This window comes from Pleurodeles waltl, chromosome 1_1, assembly GCF_031143425.1.
Source record: "Pleurodeles waltl isolate 20211129_DDA chromosome 1_1, aPleWal1.hap1.20221129, whole genome shotgun sequence".
NCBI classification, from domain to species: domain Eukaryota; kingdom Metazoa; phylum Chordata; class Amphibia; order Caudata; family Salamandridae; genus Pleurodeles; species Pleurodeles waltl.
Genome location: NC_090436.1, coordinates 310,006,976 through 310,026,973, shown reverse-complemented (window position 1 = coordinate 310,026,973; position 19,998 = coordinate 310,006,976). Strand labels below are relative to the sequence as shown.

The following is a 19,998-nucleotide window of genomic DNA, read 5'->3' as shown; positions in this document are numbered from 1 at the left end:
GGTCTATCTGTGTTAATGGGATGATTTTTGTATTCCCTCACATGTATGTGAATGCCAACCTGTGTTTGGAATAGGACATTTGCAATGGGGGTACATTTCATGTGGTGCCACAGACAGGAGTGTGTAACCATTGATTGTTGGCTGAAACATCCCCTCAACTGTCATAGCATGTCACTTGCCATGTACAACTGCAGTAGCAATGATGGACATGACATGTCTGACTAGATTTTGTAGCCACAATGTGCATTTCCACACCATTCACGTGGCATCATGTGTGAAAGTGCACTGCATATGTGTGATGGGGAAGGTTTGTAACCTGACTGTTGGCATGCATCATAGAATGACTTGCAGTTATGTTGGAATCATATGTGTTTGGGTACACTTGTTCATCCACAGACATCTGAGTTTTTAGGACCAAAATGGAGACTGTAATTTAGCTTCCCATTGGCAAAACATGTAGGCTTCTACAAGTACTTGCATATCTCTTGGCCTCTCCAACATCCAAGGGAGTAATGGTGTCTACTGATGCAATCAGAGTATGTCATTGTAAGGGGTGCCAGATATTACTGGTGATTTCCCTGAGGCTTGCTGATTCATTGTGTTGTGGATTTTAGGGACATATCTCCCTGTCAATTTGCACATTTTTTCTACAGTGTACATTTCCATACCAACTGTGTGGCATATGTGCACAACATTAGTACTACCTCCATGACTCAATTGAGACAAATTGCAGTTAGTGAAGTGTGGATCGTTGACATGTTTCCAGTATGACATGAGTATTTCCATGTCACCTTCTCCAGGCCACTGTACTGTTGTCAGCAACTTGGCATGTTCTGGGAGCATTATTTCTTATTGTTGTGTTATTGTGTATGTGAGAAATAGAAGTCTGCTTGACCCTGTGTGGGATCTGTGGGAATGTACTTGGCATTGGGCAACTATTGTCTGACAACAGGTAACTGAGGTATGCCCCATGAGGCAAAACATTGAAGGTGATGTGGTCTCCTAGTTCTTTGATTGTTACTGTGACTGCACAACTTCAGCCATGCAATTGTAGTTGTCTGAGATCCTGTTTTTCCTGTGGGCAGCTGTTGACAGTTCTGATGCCATGCATGCATAGGGTATGGTACATGTAGGAGGCACTTTGATGTAGTTTGTTGCTGTGGGCTAGTTGACGTCACGGTAATGTTTGCTAATCTCAGATGTTCATGTATGTTCATAAACTTGTGGTGATTTTTTTTCTCTTTGCATTTGCAGTATCATCCCAGGCAAGTGAAGGAGACGGCACACACAAGTGAGGAAGCATCTGGCCACAGTACATCCAATCAAGACAACACAGACACAGCGGGCTCAGTGGTCCGGAGGGTGATAGGAGTGCCACGGAGGAGACCGGATCTACATCCTTATCATCGGATTCAACCTCCAGTGGCCACTCCCTTGTGGTGGCGAACCCATCGGGACCTTTACCATTTTTATCCACCCCCCCCATTTCTATCACCATCCTCCCTGTTGCGCCCCAGCCATTTGGCTGTGCCCGCTCACCCAAGATGGTGGGCGTCTCCTTTGCCGCAGGCACCTCCACCCCAGCCCCAGTTAACCCCTGCTGCCCTGATTGAGGAGGCTACTGACCTCCTGAGGAGCATATCTGTGGGTCAGACTGCCATTGTGAATGCCATCCAGGGGCTGGCCAGCCAACTTCATCGGACCAATGCTTTCCTGGAAGGCATTCATTGTGGCATGTCTGGCCTACATAGATCTTTTCATGCTCTGGCTTTGTTACTGGATGTCAGCCAGTCACCCCCACATTCCTCCCCGCCACATCTCTCTTCCCAATCCAAATTCCCCATTCCCCTACCTATCCCAAGCCCACCAGCATATCCACATGCAGCCTCTTCAACACACACAAGCAGCACACATAAACTCAAACACCACTAGACACACCGGCATGCAGGCACTCAACGTACACCCACAAACATGACATCAGCTACCACTTCCCCAGAGACTCCCACTGATCCCCACACCACATCCAGCATACCCACAGGCACCACCAAACCAGCCAGTGATACAACCACCACACCCACCATACCTGCAGACACCACCCCAGCAGATACACAAACATCCACCACATCCACCCTTCCAGCAAACACCACCCCAACAGACACACAGACATCCACCATACCCGCAGACCCCAGCAGAGACACAAGCATCCACAACATCCAGCATACCCACAGACACCACCCCAACAGACACACCCACACATCAACAACTCCCACATCATCCAGCACCTCCACCTCCTAGCCCCAAAAGGCCCACACTCACCCATGTAACAGACACCACCCAAACAAAAGCATACCTCACACACGCATACACCCAAGACATTCACACCCACACACCATACAACCACTCCCTCAACCTCCAAATCCCCAACCCCTTCTGATGACTGTTTCCATGTTCCAAAGGGGGATTTCCATTTTGACCCTGCCCTTTCCCCTGTTACCTCCAAACCCAGGAACCCACCACCCAATTCCCAACTCATCCCTTCCACATCCAAGCCCTCCCCATCACACCTGCCCCCCTTGCAGGCACCGATACCACCCCCCAAGAAGAAGCCCACCCCTCCTAAGAAACAGTCCACCTCTCCCAAACCCACCCACCCCAAATCTGCTGCCCTCCCAGGATGATCCCTGAGGTGCTGCCTGCCCACTCAATGCCCCTTCTTTTGGAGATTCCCTTGCAGTGATAGGAGTCAAGTATGGACATAGTACTGTGCAGAGACTTTAAAATGGACTGGCCAATGGCCTTTGCTATTATGCATTTTCACTTCAATAAACCCAAATGGTTGTTTTTTTGGTACACATTTGTCCTGCAATTCCTTTTCTACCTTTATGTTGTTCCTGAGTAACTTGAGGTGTATGTCTACAGTTCTGTGTGTTTCAGCCTGCTTGCTAATCCATTTGCTGTTGCCTGCAATATCTGACTTTGTGGACAGTGCCGGTGTCACCCAAGACAAAGGTAGATGTTGACTGTATGGATATGTGGGTGTTAATGCAATTAGAGTGTCATTGCATTTTGTTCTGCTTGGTATGATAAGTATTCACCTTGTGTGGTCCACCGTCAGCATGTATGGTGTTACACATGTCTCCCTGATATGGGTTGTAGATTTCTCTTGTGTGGCAGCTTTGGTTTTCTTTGTGTAGACATGGAGAGTCTTCAGTTGTGCTAACTTCCTTTGCATTTGACTGTCCATGTGTCCATTTTTGCTGTGTGTATCTTGAAGCTACTTCATCTAGATGTATGGCCCATGCTGTTGCTGTTGTATGTCATTTTGCGACTTGCACTTCCACATTATTATATAGATAGGCATGTCACTTGGTTCTAGTATTGTTTGTCCCTGAGATACCTGAAGGACCAGTTACTGTGCAAATGTTGTTTTAGTGGTGTGTGCAAAGTGTAATGTGTCCCAGTACAGCATCCTTCCCTGAGTGCTTATGACGCCCCATCCATATTGTGCATGTATTGTTTGCGTAGTGAGCTTTGGATACATGTCTCTCTGACTATTGTGCATCCCATTGTCCTTCCATTGTGTTGCAGTGTGGGTGATGTGTGGGTCCATTACAGGGATGTTTAATGGGAGGGGTGTTTGTGATCTATAAGACATCCATACATATGTGTGTTGAATCTGACGACAGTCCATGGCATGTGTGCAATGTGAGGGTGTCAGTTGTATTGGTAGATGTGATGTTGCTGTGGTGTTGCTGTTGTGTGACGCAATGTTGTGTACATTTCACTGTCCCTGTGCCTAAGATGTGCAGATGTGTGGTTGTGTGTAGTGTGGCAGTGCAGTGTAAGTGACCTGCCCAAAAGGAGGTATTTAATGGCTGTCAATGTGTCCTTCTTTGTGAATGACACCCGACTGTGGACACAATGACACGTGAACTCGGTGCCCCCATCATGTGGACAACAGCGCAACAATCTGTTGTTAAAGTTGATAGCACAGGTAGGTTTGTATGCTTACCGTCTGTTGCATCCATGGCGGCATGGATTTTGAACTCCATCAATGATTAGCAGTGGCAGGATGTGTGTGATGGGCTCCATGGCGGCACAGGACATGTATTGCTGCTGCAGGTGAGTTGCTTCCTTTATACTCTCTGTTTCCACCGGCTGGGACGTGGTGAATGGACCCCCACCATCACATTGGCTGTGTGCAACATCATAATGTGTCCAGCGGAAACACTGGCTCCACCAGCCTGTTTGTCCTGCCTCGTCACCGCTGCGGTCTGTGCTGCGTGATGGTGCCGGTGGGAACGCAGTGGTCTTTGCTTCATAGGCCCACCAGGATCATAATACAGTGCTCTGACCACCAAGCCGATGGCGGTCGGAACTCCTGGCTACCACGGCGGAGCACAGACTGCCAAACTCATAATGAGGCCCTTAGTCTTTCTGTTACTGCAAGACTCTTGCAGGACTAACTTTGATAAACAGATGTATATTTTTTTTTATTGCTTCATGACCACCCCAAGCACTTCTTTAAATGCATATTTCATGAAAAATTTTGGACAGATTACACCACTTAATAAAAAGCACCCTTTCTGTGTAAAGTTCTAACTTTCTGCCAAATCTGATGTAAATACATGTAGTTTATTTCTTCTGTATCTCTCCCCAAAACAACTTATTAAAATTAACATGGGAAAACCACATTTTGGGTCTACTCCTTTTTCTTGCCGCCTGCTTGACGGATCACCCCAAAGCTTTACAGGGAGGAGCAAAGTTTGTGACCTTCTTTATAATGCAACCTTTTTTTATAAAGTTTTGTGAGGATTTGTGAAACAGTGGCAAAGTTATTAGCAAAACATAAAATGTTCTTCCTATGGAAATTTGGATACAGTTGTGCTGTGTATGTACATATATATGACATTTGTTTTGTAGCTGACACAAAGTCTACTGAAGACTGAATGAGAGTGCAGGATAGAACTTTGATTCCTGATCTAATATTGCAGTACTGTGACAAAGAACCTGGTCACAGTATTGCAATATCATGTTTACACTGAGGTACAGCAATTATGCTCCCCCATCTTGTCTAAAATAATGACAATTAAATAGAAAACAACAGTAACTGTATAAGACAGGGCTTGTCATCATAGTAGAATGTTCTTTGAATGATGACTCACTATGTATGTTTACTCCAACAGGCTTCTAGGAGTTCTGCTTCAGCAGTCGACACTGAGTGAAATTAATCACCAGGACAATGAAGTAAGTGACCAATTTGTGCTACGTGATTATTGGCATTATTCAAGTGTGTTAAATGGTCATCTCATACAAAAATGCTCATTGTAATTTAGTATATGACTTTCAACATTATTTTAGTAAGCAATAGCACAGTTGTCACACACATGCATCCTTCACAGCACAATTAGGTATGTACCAATATGATAGCCAAGCATTTATAATACATGGTCACTGTCAATATGCAAAATCTACTCAATATATAGCACTCAAGATACGATTAAGCAATGGACAAGACAATATTAGCAAACCAGGCATGAAAAGACTTACTATATTTGTCTTTATTGTTCAAGAATTCACATGCTGTCTGTAAAAATGGGAAGTAAGAAGGCATCTAAATTCTGAAGGCATCTGGTGTAGTAATTCTGTTATCTTATTAAGTGAAGCTGAGGCTCATGATCTTATTACAGCTTTCCATTGAAAATAATATGGCATTCATACTTTAAAAAACATATGACGCCCACTGAAATTAAAGTGACCCTCAATGAAATTAGCATAGCATTGTTTGAAAGGAATATCTCCCAATAAATAATATTTGCCTCAAATTATTGATTATGATCCACGTTGAAACAGATATGAAAACCTCTGAGATGGTTATGGCCAATTACTAAAATGAACACGACAGACAATATTACAGAAAATTAACTTAATAGTAAGTGCATTGAAATTAATATGACATGCATTGACGCAGATATACCACTCATTGAAATAAATGAAACAACTTTGAGAATGGAAATTAATCTGACGTGAGTTAAGATTAGTAGAATACACATTGAAAAGAATATGACTTCAGTAAATTTGCTTTTGTTCCTTTTTGGAGAAAGCCTCGCCTTAAAGGTTAGAATGGACTGTTCGTGTGAGGAGCAGGGTCAGTACCGATTTGCACAAGACGAGCCTCTCTCTGGAGTGGCACAGTGTACAAAAATGAAGGCTCAAGTTTGAATGCTACCCAGAGCTGTTGCCAGTTGTTTAGACACAATGCAAGCATCTCTTCTTTGTGTGTGTTTAACTATTGTTTTTTAAAAATAAGTATTTTAAAACACTGTAATGTGTCTTTATAGGATTGCCTGAGTTTACATTCAATCACTCATTTTATCTTTCTAGTGCTTGTATTTCATTTTTTGTATTTCACTGTGCCCGGAACACAAACTCGTAATTATTTCATATATGATTAAGTTTAGGAAGAAAACAACTGAACGTTTGTTTCCCAACTACATAGATAGGTTTGGTGAATTCTGTAACTACCTGTGAGAGGTGGCTGTATTTTTCAATTTTCTTAATCCCTGCAGTCTTCTGAAATTTAAATTGAATTACTGTAACCGCGGTTGACTTCCCCGTGCATTAGAAGCTAAAGCTCTGTGATTACAGATCTCCACATTTCTGAGTCTGTAAATATGAATAGACTACAGATGGGAACCAGCTGCACTGCCCGTGTGCTGGGGATGCTTTGGCCTTGCGCAGGAGCAACGGCGGCCACGGCTTCCGTATTGAGGGTGAGTAGTCCTAGGGTCTGGAGTGAGGACAGGCTTCAATACGCCCAATCATGTTACTATATGAATCAGTGTAGGCTTTCGAATTCAGAGGCAAATTAATGTACAAGAGTCGTACAGTCGTACAGGCGTAAATACTTTCGAAGTGAAAGTGCCAGGTTACCTGCACATTAGGGTGGTTTCAAAATAATCACCAATAAATGCTATCACTTAGTAACCGGGCATTTATTGAGATGCTGTTCCCGCCCTGCCTCTTTCGCTCTGTCTCTCTCGGTTTTACTGTGACAGTCCTCCTTCTATCTCTCTCCCTCTCATTAAAAAGCTGTGAACATGCAGTTTCAGTCTGATATGAAAGCATTCTGGTTCTGTTTTTGTTTCTGCTCTTACTTCGAGCCCTCTTCCATGTATCCATATGTCTCTAGTTTTCCCTAATAAAGGCATTTCAATTTTGTACTACAGTTTTCGTTTTTAGTCAGATATGCCAGAGTGGCAATATTGCAAAACACGTAATTGCAATTCACTTTCTAACACTTCTAGCATCCCTGACGGAAGCCTCCCCTACATGACCTAAGCTACTTGGAAGACCGCACCATAAAGGTGTTGGGAACTGAATCCTTCAAAATTCATTTGCCAAAGGGCAAAACAACAGAATTACTATCTGCTCTCCAATTAAAATTCATGTTTCATACAGTGTGTTGTATTTTCACAGATAGTGGCTTTGTTTCTTTCAGATATTTAGAAAACGTTTTTAGTGCCAGATCCAATTGATTGGCAGCTGTTACTTAAGTAAAAGCCCCAAACTGTCTTTCGGATATGTTGTGGAGAAACATCCAATGAATCCTCCTTGGGCAGAGCACCATGAAGACAAACTGAGGGCCATATTTATAAGGGAGTTGCATCACTCTTGCCTTGCATCACTCATCATGGTGCATGCGTGATGCAGCTCCAAAATGCGATTTATCAAGCAACGCAAAGACCACCTTGCATGGCTCTGAGTGGCTTGACAAAGCCCCAATTAATGCAACGCAGCGCAAATTGCTGCATTGCATTAGTCTTCCCCAGGGAGGCGTTCCATGGGTGTTGTGTGGCGATTTTGTTGCATTCCCACATTTAACAAAAGTGGTAGACCTGGGAATGTGCCAAAACTGCAACGCCTCCCCAGCTGAGGTGTAACAAGGAGAAATATCTTTATTTTCCCTTGTTTTCTCCTCTTTCTATGTGTGCTGCATCATGTAGCACACATAGAAAGAGGGACTTATACTCGTGGGATTGTTTTTGTGCAGGAAGGTCTCTTCCTGAAAAAAAAACAATCCTCCTTACAATGCAGGAGCCCTTGCACCATGGTGCAAGACTGCCAGCATTGGTGTTAGGCAGCCAGAACAGCGCCAGAGCAGGGAAAAGGCAGGAATGCGTCATATTCTTTTAACTACGGTTCATTCCTGCCCTTTCCCTGTCACACGTGACTTACTGCACTGCGTGACTTTGTCATAAGTATCCCCGAGTGCACAGCTCAGCAGCAATCACACACTTAGTTCAAGGTGAAAGGTTTAGGAGCCACGATTGTCTTTGTCTTGTTAGACACCCGGAAGTAAAATTAATAAAGGTTAGCATTTTAGCTATTTTTTCTAGTTCAATATAGAGAACTAATCGGATTTTGTTTTTACCTTTTCTAGGGAATGACATCACTTCACTGGTCTGCGTTCCATAACCGCCCTACCCATGCACAAAACTTACTGCAGAAGGGAGCAGACCCAACTCTTGTCGACAAAGACTTTAAAACGGCTCTTCACTGGGCAGTGCAGGTAAGGAATCCAGAGCGAAATCTACCTCCACCATTTTCATTTCTAAAAGTTCGAAAATAACATTCACAATATCTTGGCAACTGCTGTCTCCCGCCCATAAAGCTTCAGCAGCAGATTATAGTCATTCTGCATCCTGCTGCTATGACTGAGTACGTTTTAAGATGATAAGCACCTTCACATGCTGTATTGTTCTGGGAATGTGAGTCAATGACTGCAGAAATGTTCAGAGAATTGCCATAATTTCGACTGGCAGAGGGTGAAAGCAAAGTAATTGGCAGTGCCTTATTTATGTTGAATTATTCCTTCTACAACGACAGTCCATGCCGCACTGCAGTGTACAGTATGACTCATCACGCTGCTAGTTATCTGGTACTGACCACCTCTTCTGACGCATCATAAAGGAGTGAATTGAAACACCACAGCTTGGTGCAAAAAAAACATTTTATTGTAAACACTAAACGCAATGGATCTTGCTTGACTTCAAACTGTGAGCAAGAACATGAACTCCTTTTCTCAAATAAAAGTGCACATTTACAAACACTTTGCATCGGGTTTGCCTTGTTTTTTGAAGACACACCCAGTGCAAAGTGTAGTGGTGGTATTTACAATCCAACGCAAATCGTGATTTCTGTTGGATTGTGACTAAGAGTAACATAAAGCTATGCAATGCTCTGCCTTGCAATACTTTGTGTCAAGGGAGCGTACTGTGGGTGGTGCATGGGCATTCCCATGCAACTTCCCCTGGGTTTTAACACAAACTCATATTTAAAAAGAATTGTAGATACGGATTTGCCCCAAATAGTGTACCTCTTTGAGGAGAAGTGTTTTCATTTCTCCTTGTTTTCCCTCTTTGTGGGTGTGTTGCATTCTACAGCACACATACAAAGTGGGAACCACCTTGTAGCATAGTGGTTGTTCTGGAAGGCACCCCCTTCCTGTACAAAAGCCATGTTTACCACAGTGAAGGCACCTTTGAAACTCTTGCGCAAGAGTGATTGCATTGGCACATGTCAGACAAAAAATGCACCAGCACAGTGAGAGAGCTTTACTTGTTGCAATGCATTGTGTGATTATTTAGTAAATCTGGGCCAAGGTTTGCTTCCGTGCCGTAGAATAGGTTATTTCATAAATCAGTTCTTTTTGTGTAACATCAGAGGGCTCCAACGAATTTCGAAAGGCTCTTCAGCTGCTCCCTTTCCAAATATTAGCACAGGATTTTTCCTGGTGCAAATACGGCCCCTAAGAAAAGATATAAGTGACACAAGTCTTTTTAACATAGTACACAGCGGTGATACTCTGGCCAGTCTGGTTTGAGCTGCAAAAACACTGCATAATGATTAAATAAATAAAGGCATAATTAACAAATACAAGTGAGGGATGTGTTTGTGCATAACAAAGTCATGTATGCCTTATATAAGGAAAATATTACCTCAGTAAGCATCTGTTTGTGGCATGCAGCGCCGTGGTTTCAGATGATTAACATAATCCTGCCATCTATAGTTAGGCTTTAATGTGTGCAAGTTTTATTTCTTTAAACAAAGACTTTCAAGTCACAAGGTAGAGTGGCTCCTCCTCTTGCTGACAATGCACATGGTCATCAACTCCATTGTTAGATTGTTTTCCCACAAGGCGGGTGAGGATGGAATGAGAAGCAAAGCATAGTATTGTGAGATGTCCATGCTGAATGAATGTGTGAAACTTATAACAGTAACTATAACAAACACAGGAGTCTGCGGAGGAGGATGGGCACATGTGATTCTGCAGCACTACATGCCACAAACAGATGCTTAATTAGTAAGTAATATTTTCTGTTCAAAGCATGTATGGCTGTAGACACACATGCTTAGAATTGACTGAAAAGCAGTCCTCCTCAATAGGTTGTGGTTAACCTGTGGGGGTTATAGTTGTTTGACTTGGTGTACATAGGATTGCTTGGCCAACAGTGGCTTGTTGATGGGCCAGCACATCTAAACAGTAAGGTTTTGCAAATGTAAGTGGTGTAGGCCATGTAGATGCATTATCTTTCTCAGCTATAGGTATATTCCCTAGGAAGGCCACTAAAGCTCCTTTTTAATGAGTGGAATGAGCTCTAGGATCGATATGTAAAGTTCTTTTAGCTTTAGCATTGCATGTTTGAATGCATTTGATAATCCAACATGCAATGCCTGATTTAGAAATGGCCCTTCCTTATTGTGGTTTTGAAAAGGCAACAACAAAGAGCTGTTGTGTTTCGCTAAATGATTTGGTTCTATCCATATAATACATAAGGGATCGTTCTACATCTAAGGTGTGTGGAGCCCTTTCCTCAACTGAGTCAGGGTGGGGAAAAAAATACTGCCAATTTGATAGATTAATTAAGGTGGAATTGAGACACCACCTTTGGAAGAAATCTAGGATTGGTACATAGTACCATCCTCTTTCTGTGTATTTGGAAGAAGGGTTTGTCTAAAGTTAATGCCTGAAGCTCACTGACACATCTGAGTGAAGTAATAGCTACTAAAAATTATACTTTTTAGTAGATAAGAACTAGAGGGGGCAGGAGCGGAGGGGCTCAAATGTAGGGCCCATTAATCTTGTTAATACAATATTGAGATTCCAAGTGGGAACTGGTGGCATCCTGGGACGAACAACTCTTTAAGACCTACTAGGAAGGCTTTAATGAGAGGAATCCTGAATTGTGTTGTCTGTTATGTAGCTTCATGTCCACTGCCACTAGGTGTAATCTTATACAGGGAGTGCAGAATTATTAGGCAAATGAGTATTTTGACCACATCATCCTCTTTATGCATGTTGTCTTACTCCAAGCTGTATAGGCTCGAAAGCCTACTACCAATTAAGCATATTAGGTGATGTGCATCTCTGTAATGAGAAGGGGTGTGGTCTAATGACATCAACACCCTATATCAGGTGTGCATAATTATTAGGCAACTTCCTTTCCTTTGGCAAAATGGGTCAAAAGAAGGACTTGACAGGCTCAGAAAAGTCAAAAATAGTGAGATATCTTGCAGAGGGATGCAGCACTCTTAAAATTGCAAAGCTTCTGAAGCGTGATCATCGAACAATCAAGCGTTTCATTCAAAATAGTCAACAGGGTCGCAAGAAGCGTGTGGAAAAACCAAGGCGTAAAATAACTGCCCATGAACTGAGAAAAGTCAAGCGTGCAGCTGCCACGATGCCACTTGCCACCAGTTTGGCCATATTTCAGAGCTGCAACATCACTGGAGTGCCCAAAAGCACAAGGTGTGCAATACTCAGAGACATGGCCAAGGTAAGAAAGGCTGAAAGACGACCACCACTGAACAAGACACACAAGCTGAAACGTCAAGACTGGGCCAAGAAATATCTCAAGACTGATTTTTCTAAGGTTTTATGGACTGATGAAATGAGAGTGAGTCTGGATGGGCCAGATGGATGGGCCCATGGCTGGATTGGTAAAGGGCAGAGAGCTCCAGTCCGACTCAGACGCCAGCAAGGTGGAGGTGGAGTACTGGTTTGGGCTGGTATCATCAAAGATGAGCTTGTGGGGCCTTTTCGGGTTGAGGATGGAGTCAAGCTCAACTCCCAGTCCTACTGCCAGTTCCTGGAAGACACCTTCTTCAAGCAGTGGTACAGGAAGAAGTCTGCATCCTTCAAGAAAAACATGATTTTCATGCAGGACAATGCTCCATCACACGCGTCCAAGTACTCCACAGTGTGGCTGGCAAGAAAGGGTATAAAAGAAGGAAATCTAATGACATGGCCTCCTTGTTCACCTGATCTGAACCCCATTGAGAACCTGTGGTCCATCATCAAATGTGAGATTTACAAGGAGGGAAAACAGTACACCTCTCTGAACAGTGTCTGGGAGGCTGTGGTTGCTGCTGCACGCAATGTTGATGGTGAACAGATCAAAACACTGACAGAATCCATGGATGGCAGGCTTTTGAGTGTCCTTGCAAAGAAAGGTGGCTATATTGGTCACTGATTTGTTTTTGTTTTGTTTTTGAATGTCAGAAATGTATATTTGTGAATGTTGAGATGTTATATTGGTTTCACTGGTAATAATAAATAATTGAAATGGGTATATATTTTTTTTTGTTAAGTTGCCTAATAATTATGCACAGTGATAGTCACCTGCACACACAGATATCCCCCTAACATAGCTAAAACTAAAAACAAACTAAAAACTACTTCCAAAAATATTCAGCTTTGATATTAATGAGTTTTTTGGGTTCATTGAGAACATGGTTGTTGTTCAATAATAAAATAAATCCTCAAAAATACAACTTGCCTAATAATTCTGCACTCCCTGTAGATGTAAAAGCTTGACCAGAAGTATGTAGATGTAAATAAGAGCGAATGTCTTGCACTTTGGCTGCTAACGGATCAATGTGTTGTGAATGACAATAGTGAACAAATCTTTTCCACTTCACTGCATAACAGGCTTGAGTAGTGGGCCTTCATGCCTCTTTAAGAATGTCCATACAAGGTTGTGGTAGATTTCAATAACCAAACACCAGGACTTTAGGAGCCAGATCCCAAAGTTGAGGGACAAGGGGTCTGTGTGACTGATTTCTCCATGGTTCTGCGTGAGAAGGTGCTGCCTGTTCAGCAGTACCTTGTGGGAAACTACTGAGAGTTCTAGAAGTGAGGTGAATCATGGTTGCCACGCCCATGTGCGAGCCACTAGGATAAGGGTGAGAGATGTCTGCCAAAGTTTGTGAACTACAAACGGAAGCAGTGAGAGAAGCGGAAAAGTATCCCGGACCAACTCATTCATAGTCCTTTGCCCTTGGACTGTGGGTGTGGGAACCTGAAGACAAAGACTGGGCATTTGGTGTTTTCTGCTGTGGTGAAAAGGTCTATTTCTAAGTGACACCAATGCCAGAAGTATGGCTGGAGGACTTGTGGGCAGAGTTGTGGACTTGTGGACTTGCTAGCACCTCCTGCTAAGGAGATCTGCAAAGTTGTCCGCTCTCAGGAGATACTCTGCCAATAGGTGAATGCTGTACTGGAGAGCCCACCTCCAAATGGAATGGGCCAGATGAGACAAGTGAGGGGACCTGGTGCCTCCTGTTTATGGAGATAATGTATGTCAGTCATGTCTGTTTTTATCAGGACTACCTTTCCAATCAGGTGAGGAAGAAAGACTTTGGGTGCTAGGTGTACAGCTAGCAACTCCAGGTGATTGATATGGCGATGTCTCTGGCTGGATGTCCAGCTTTCCTGCACAGTCAGATCTTGTGAATGCTCTCCTGAACACGTGTGGAAGGTGTACGTAGTCATGATACTCTGTGGAACTGGGTCTAGGAAAGGCCATCCTTTTAGGAGATTGTTGGTTTTCCACCACTGCAGAGAGTAGCAGGCTTGACAGCCTACCAACACTAGATCGTCCCATTGCCCCGCCGATTGAGTTCACTGGTGCACTAAGCACTTTTGCAATGTACGCATGTTGAGTCTGACATGAGGTACTATGGTTGTGCATGAAGTCATCAAACTGATATCTGCTGTTGAGGCTGGAACTGTGGGACGAGTGCCTGGAAGGTTTGAATCCATGCAGCACTGGGAAAGCTATGTCCCTTTGTGAGTCGAGAAGTGCTCCCAGGAAGGGTTGTATTTGAAGGCATTGGAAGTGGAATCTGACTGCATTGATGGTAAAGCCATAATAATGAAGTATGTTTATTGTGGCCTGAGTGTGCTAGAAGCACTTTTGACGAGTTGCACTTTTGATGAGCCAGTCATGATAATTTGGATGTGTATGTTTTGTCTGTGCAGGTGAGCAGCTACTACTGTGAGACATTTGTGAAGACCATAAGGGCGGTTGTGACCCTGCAGGGAAGCGCTTTAACTTGGAAATGCTGCCTGTTTATCACAAACCTGAGGTATCTGCGGTGCGCCAGAGCATAGGAATATGGAAATAGGCATTCTTCAGGTTGAGTGCGGCCATGAAGTCTTTTTGTTGCAGTAACAGAATGACATCTTGAAGAATAACTATGTGAAAGTGCTCTGAAACAATGTTTTTGTTTAGGGGTCTGAGGTACAAGATTGGTCTTATGGACCCATCCTTCTTAGGAATAAGAAAGTAAAGTAAAGTAAACCCCTCTGCCTTGCTGGGTCCTAAGGGCACTGGTTCCAATGCCCCTTTTTTGAGGAGTGCCTGAACTTCTTCCTTGAGCAACTGTTGATTTTCTAATGAGAGTTTGTGTTTAGGAGATGGAATGTTTAGAGTTGTAGAAGTGAGCTTGTGACAATGACCATGTGGATAATATCCAGCATCCACTGGTCGGAGGTGGTAATCCGCTGGTGGTTGGATAGTCGAGGTTTAGTGTTTGTGGTGGAGGAAGTGGTAAAACTGCCCTTGCTTCTACCTTTGGAATTGTTGTCCCTATATGAGCTCTGTAGTATCCTCTGGGCATTGTGGTCTGTCCCTGGGGGTGCTGGTAGATGGTGAAGTTTTCAGGGGAGGTGGTCTTAGATCTTTATTATAAGAGGAGCGGCAAAAGGATCCACATTGTGATGGTGTCTGCAATGGCCCAATGGCCTTGGCCATCTCATTAATGTTCTTTATTGTTTACAGGAGGGTGTTAGCTAGGGGGCCAAAAAGATGTTTCCTGTGGAAGGGAAGAGCCAAGAGATTTTGCTGGACTTCAGGTTATTCAAGGAAGAGGCACAAGTTACACACCGGCTGAAGATTGGTGTGTGGGTACTTGGTGTGGCAGCAAGGACAGAATCAGAAAGGCTTCCCTTTCATCACCAGGTGTACATGATGCAGGGGGAACATCAAATGTATGAAGTCTTGCCCAAAGGGCAATGTCCTGCGTGAGTCGCAGCTGACTTGAGTCGCCCTGACAAAGTCGACGTCGATGAATGGGCAAGGGAGACTGAGAAAACCACATCTGTAAAGTTTGGAAAGGAGAGAGCGACAATGGTGTTGAATTGGAGCAGAAGAGCGCACATCCGAACCGATTGTGCGACATACACAAATCTGCCAGCCCAAAGGTCAGTGTTAAAGTGTCGGTACCAACACCCATACCGTTATGCCAACAATACAACGCCCACTACATTATGACACACGAATAACCACGGCGGACATTCACTGGCAGTAAACCATTAGCGGTACAAACTGGCACGCTCAGAATGGACACCCAAATATAAAACAACACTACATTGGCCAAAACCGAAGTCACACACCTGACACTGATACACACACCACACCCACCCACCCACAGCACTATAGAACACACACCCACATAACCCACAACCCTTTACGAACACCAATTATTGCCACCAGACTGAAACCAGGACCACTGAGACAACTAGACACACACACCACAAACACCCATACATCCGTCACACCCCCCACATCCCACATCTCCATGCAATCATACCCCCTCACCCTCACTCCCATCACTCCACTCCATCCCACACGCTGTACCTACACATATGACTAACCCCAATGCCTAGCCCTGCATGCTATCCCAATGCATAGACAGCCCTCCCAGCCCTGCATGTAGTCCCATCACAAAGGCATGCACAGCATGGAGAAATAACAATCAGACAAGACATCACCATACACAAACAAAGGTGGCAGGGCAACAGCAACAATAGAGGGGAAGCTAGGGATGTACAATTTGTCACAAATGTGTAGCATAATACATCACTTACATCCCCAAAGGTGCCACAGCCAATCTCAGCGAAGAGGAGGTGCCACGTCTAACCAGTCCCCCAACAGAAGATGTCCCCAGTGATGACAGTAACTCTGGACATCTGGATCTGGATGAACTACCTGGCCCATCAGGGACCACTGGTCATTCGGCCACTCCAGCCCACTCACAGTCCACCACAGAGCCCCCCCCATCAGTATCCAACACCACAGCGCCCACCCAACATCCCTATACCTCTGTCCCCACGTCAAGCAGTGTGCCCACCTGTACAGAGACCCCAGTCCACACCTCACACCCAAGACAGTCAGGGACCTGGGGTCAGTGGCAGTGGCACACCATTCAGGGGACAGAGGCACAGGGGAACAGGGACACTGGGAGGACCACTGTGCTCTAGGATGAGAACAGGTCGAGGGAACCGACTCTCCAGGAGACACTCACCAATGTCCTGGCTTACCAACAAACCCAGGACACGATGGGCCAGATCCTTACCAACATGCAGGAGAACAAGTGGCTGCAGAAGGAACACCATCAGGAGATCAGGAAGGATTTGCAGGCCATCAACACCACCATGATCTCCATAGGAGGGGTGCTGGCAGACATGGCCAACATCATGAGGGAGTGGACAGCACACCAGCGGGCCCCTAACACTAGCCAGCCTACTGACCAGCCCTCCACTTCCTCTGAAGCTAGTGGGAAGGAGCCCCTGCTACAGGACCCACAGCCCACCCCGCAAATGTTCCCTGTGACCCAGACAGAACCCAGAGACACTTGCCAAGACCAAGGCCACCGCCAGGAAATGAGAGCCTCCTGAATGTCCCCCTTGTGCCCCACTGTGTCACCTTGTCCACTTTGAACTGCCTTTGCTCCCCTTCCTATGGCCCCTTGGACACTGGAACTGTGCTACAAACAGAATGGAACAATACCCTTGACTTTCCTCTACCATCACCCCATTCCAGCACTTTTCTGTCAATTATTTGCACTACAATTAATTCCCTTGAACACTACTTGACTAATAGTGTTTTATGTGATGAAAATGTGCATTTATGAAAACATCATGTGCAAATCTGAAAACTGTGATAGCATACAATTAATGACCTGTAGCTGTGTGTAGTCATCACATCAGTACACTTTTGTAAAATCACCAACATCTGCAACATGAGAAGCCCTAGGAGACAGTAAGTTGAGATGCAAAGGAAGTGAATGCCATCCTGCTACAGCCACACAGATAAAACAATAGTCAGAGGAATCGTCAGTTACACTGTCTCACCTGTGTGCCATTGGAAGTATTGACGTATAACTGATGTTCTGTTGTCCACATCCACATCCTCATCCTCTGCCTCCTCATCCTCACTGTCCTCAGGGCCCACTGCTGCCACAGGGGCATTTCCAGTCTCCTCCTCCTGCTGATAAGCTCATGTCGTCTGAGGGCCAGGTTGTGCAACATGCAGCTTGTCACTACTAACTTCTCGAGTGAGTAGCACAGGGATCCACCTGTCAGATGCAGACATCTGACCCTGGCCTTCAGGAGGCCGAAGGTCCTTTAGATAATTCTCCTGGTTCGCCCTTGTGCATCGTTGTAACGATTCTCAGCACCTGTCCTCGCATTCATCACAGGGGTAAGGAGCCACGATAGGTTTGGGTAGCCTGAGTCACCTGCAAGTAATGAGGGTCTAACAGCCTTACACAATGGTATGGGGTTAACACCAGAAGGCATACACTGACATACATTGGGTGAGCACCCAGGCTCACCTATTAGCCACACTTTGGGGCCTCTGTAATTATGCCATCACATTTGGAATGCTGCTATTCCTCAGACCAAAGGTGTCATGCACCGACCCAGGATACTTGGCAGTGGCACAGGTGATGTACTGGTGCGCCAGGCACACCATTTGAACATTGAGTGAATGGAAACTCTTCCAATTTCTGAACACATGTTCATTCTGGTGGGGGGGGGGGGACAAACACAATATGTGTCCCGTACATCGCCCCAATGATATTGGCTATATGTCCCATTTCATAGAATCCTGCCTTCACAGTGGCCAAATTATCCACCTGGGGGAAAGCAATGTAGCTGCACATGTGTTTGACCAAGGCAGACAGAACCCTTGCCAGCACAATTGAGAACATTGGCTGTGACATTCCTGATGCCGAGCCCACTGTCACTTGGAAATAACCAGTTGCCAGGAAATGGAGCACTAATAGAACTTGCACAAGTGGGCGGATCCCAGTGGGATGACGGACAGCAGATATCAGATCAAGCTCCAATTGGGCACACAACTCTGTGATTATGGCCCTGTCCAGTCTATAGGTTAGTATTATGTGCCTGTCCTCCAGTGTAGCCAAGTACACAAGGGGTCCATACCTGAGGGCTTGCCTCCTCCTCCTATTCCCCGCAGTGGTAAGTATCTAAGGGAAGGAAGAATGAGTAGGTTGTCACAATTTGAACAATGGAATCACGACCTCTGTTTACATAGAGCATTAATGTGATGGGACAGTGGGAATGGCAATGTATGTGCAATCTTTATCAATGACGCAGTTATAGATTATCTGAATGTTGTCCACCACCATTAAATGCTTGTCCTGTATCTAGGGACAGGTGGAGGTGAGGTAACTCCACCAACGTTGGGCGTTGTGGCGGAAGGCGGTCTCGCACTGCCGTGCAATTTCTCATTGGCTAATATGGGCTCTATGGAGTACAGTGGCCAACAGGGATCAGCGGTGGCTGTGACAGTGTACATTGCTGCGGACGTGACCACCATTTACTATCTAAATCCTCACTTGATTCCTGACTTTCCACAGGACAACACCTACACTGCGTGTGCTGCTGTTAGCTGTGTCTGGAGCCTACCATGGCTTGTGTGACTGGGGAAAGGGCCCCTGCCTTCACTTCGGAGGAGTTGGAGTGTTTGGTGGAAGAGGTCCTACCCCAGGATGGACTGCTGTATGGGCCTCCAGACCAACAGGTGAGTATACCTTGGGCACGATGCATATGGCAAGGTTGCATGGCGATGTGTGCAAGCATTGTGTCATTTGGGGGGTGGGTGGTAAGTCTGTTGGTAGTGCACATGGTGGGCGCTGGGTGATGTGTGTGCCAATAGAGATGGAAGTGGGATTTGTGGGCCATATGTGTGACAGGCTGGATTGTATGTGTAATGGTATCCTCCCATCTGTATTACCTCTGCAGGTCAGCGCCCATCAGAAGAAGGGATTGTGGTGTGCCATCGCCAAAGATGTGCGGACCCTGGGGGTCTACAGCCGGCGGAGCACCCACTGTAGGAAAAGGTGGGAGGACGTGAGACGCTAGGCACGGAAGACCGCGGAGGCCCAGCTGGGGATGGCCTCCCAACAAGGAAGGGGTGCCTGTCGGAACCTGACCCCCTGATGGCCCGCATACTGGCAGTGGCTGACCCAGATCTGGATGGGCGCTCGAGGACATCACAGCAGCCACAAGGGGGTGAGTACAGTGGGCGTAACTACAATCATTGGTAGGTGGCATGGGATCCAGGTAGTGGGTGTGAGTCAGTGGGTGCCCCTTAATGCCAGGTCAGACATTGCAGCGTGACCCAGCTCAAGGGTAATGGGTGTATAACAAATTCAGGTAACCTAGATAGCTTGTGTTCTATGAGAGACAGGGCTTAGTGGGTCCCAGGAGGGCTGCAGTTGGCGGTGTTTGGCCCTCATCTTGCTGTGGCACCAACCCAATTGATTGCCAGTGTGGTGCCTAGTGCTCAATCCTGAACCCTGTGTGTGATGGTAATGTGTATGCCAACTGTGGTGTTGGTG

At 45.3% G+C, this 19,998-nt stretch overlaps 1 protein-coding gene across 1 annotated transcript in view; it reads left to right on the top strand.

The window, feature by feature from the left end:
- Positions 1 to 19,998, top strand: part of ANKRD55 (ankyrin repeat domain 55) — an 872,819-nt gene that overhangs the window by 359,175 nt on the left and 493,646 nt on the right. The window contains exons 5-6 of the mRNA XM_069222305.1: positions 5,187 to 5,247; positions 8,444 to 8,572. Of these exons, the coding sequence (XP_069078406.1) occupies positions 5,187 to 5,247; positions 8,444 to 8,572 (190 nt within the window). The remainder of the gene's footprint in view (positions 1 to 5,186; positions 5,248 to 8,443; positions 8,573 to 19,998) is intronic.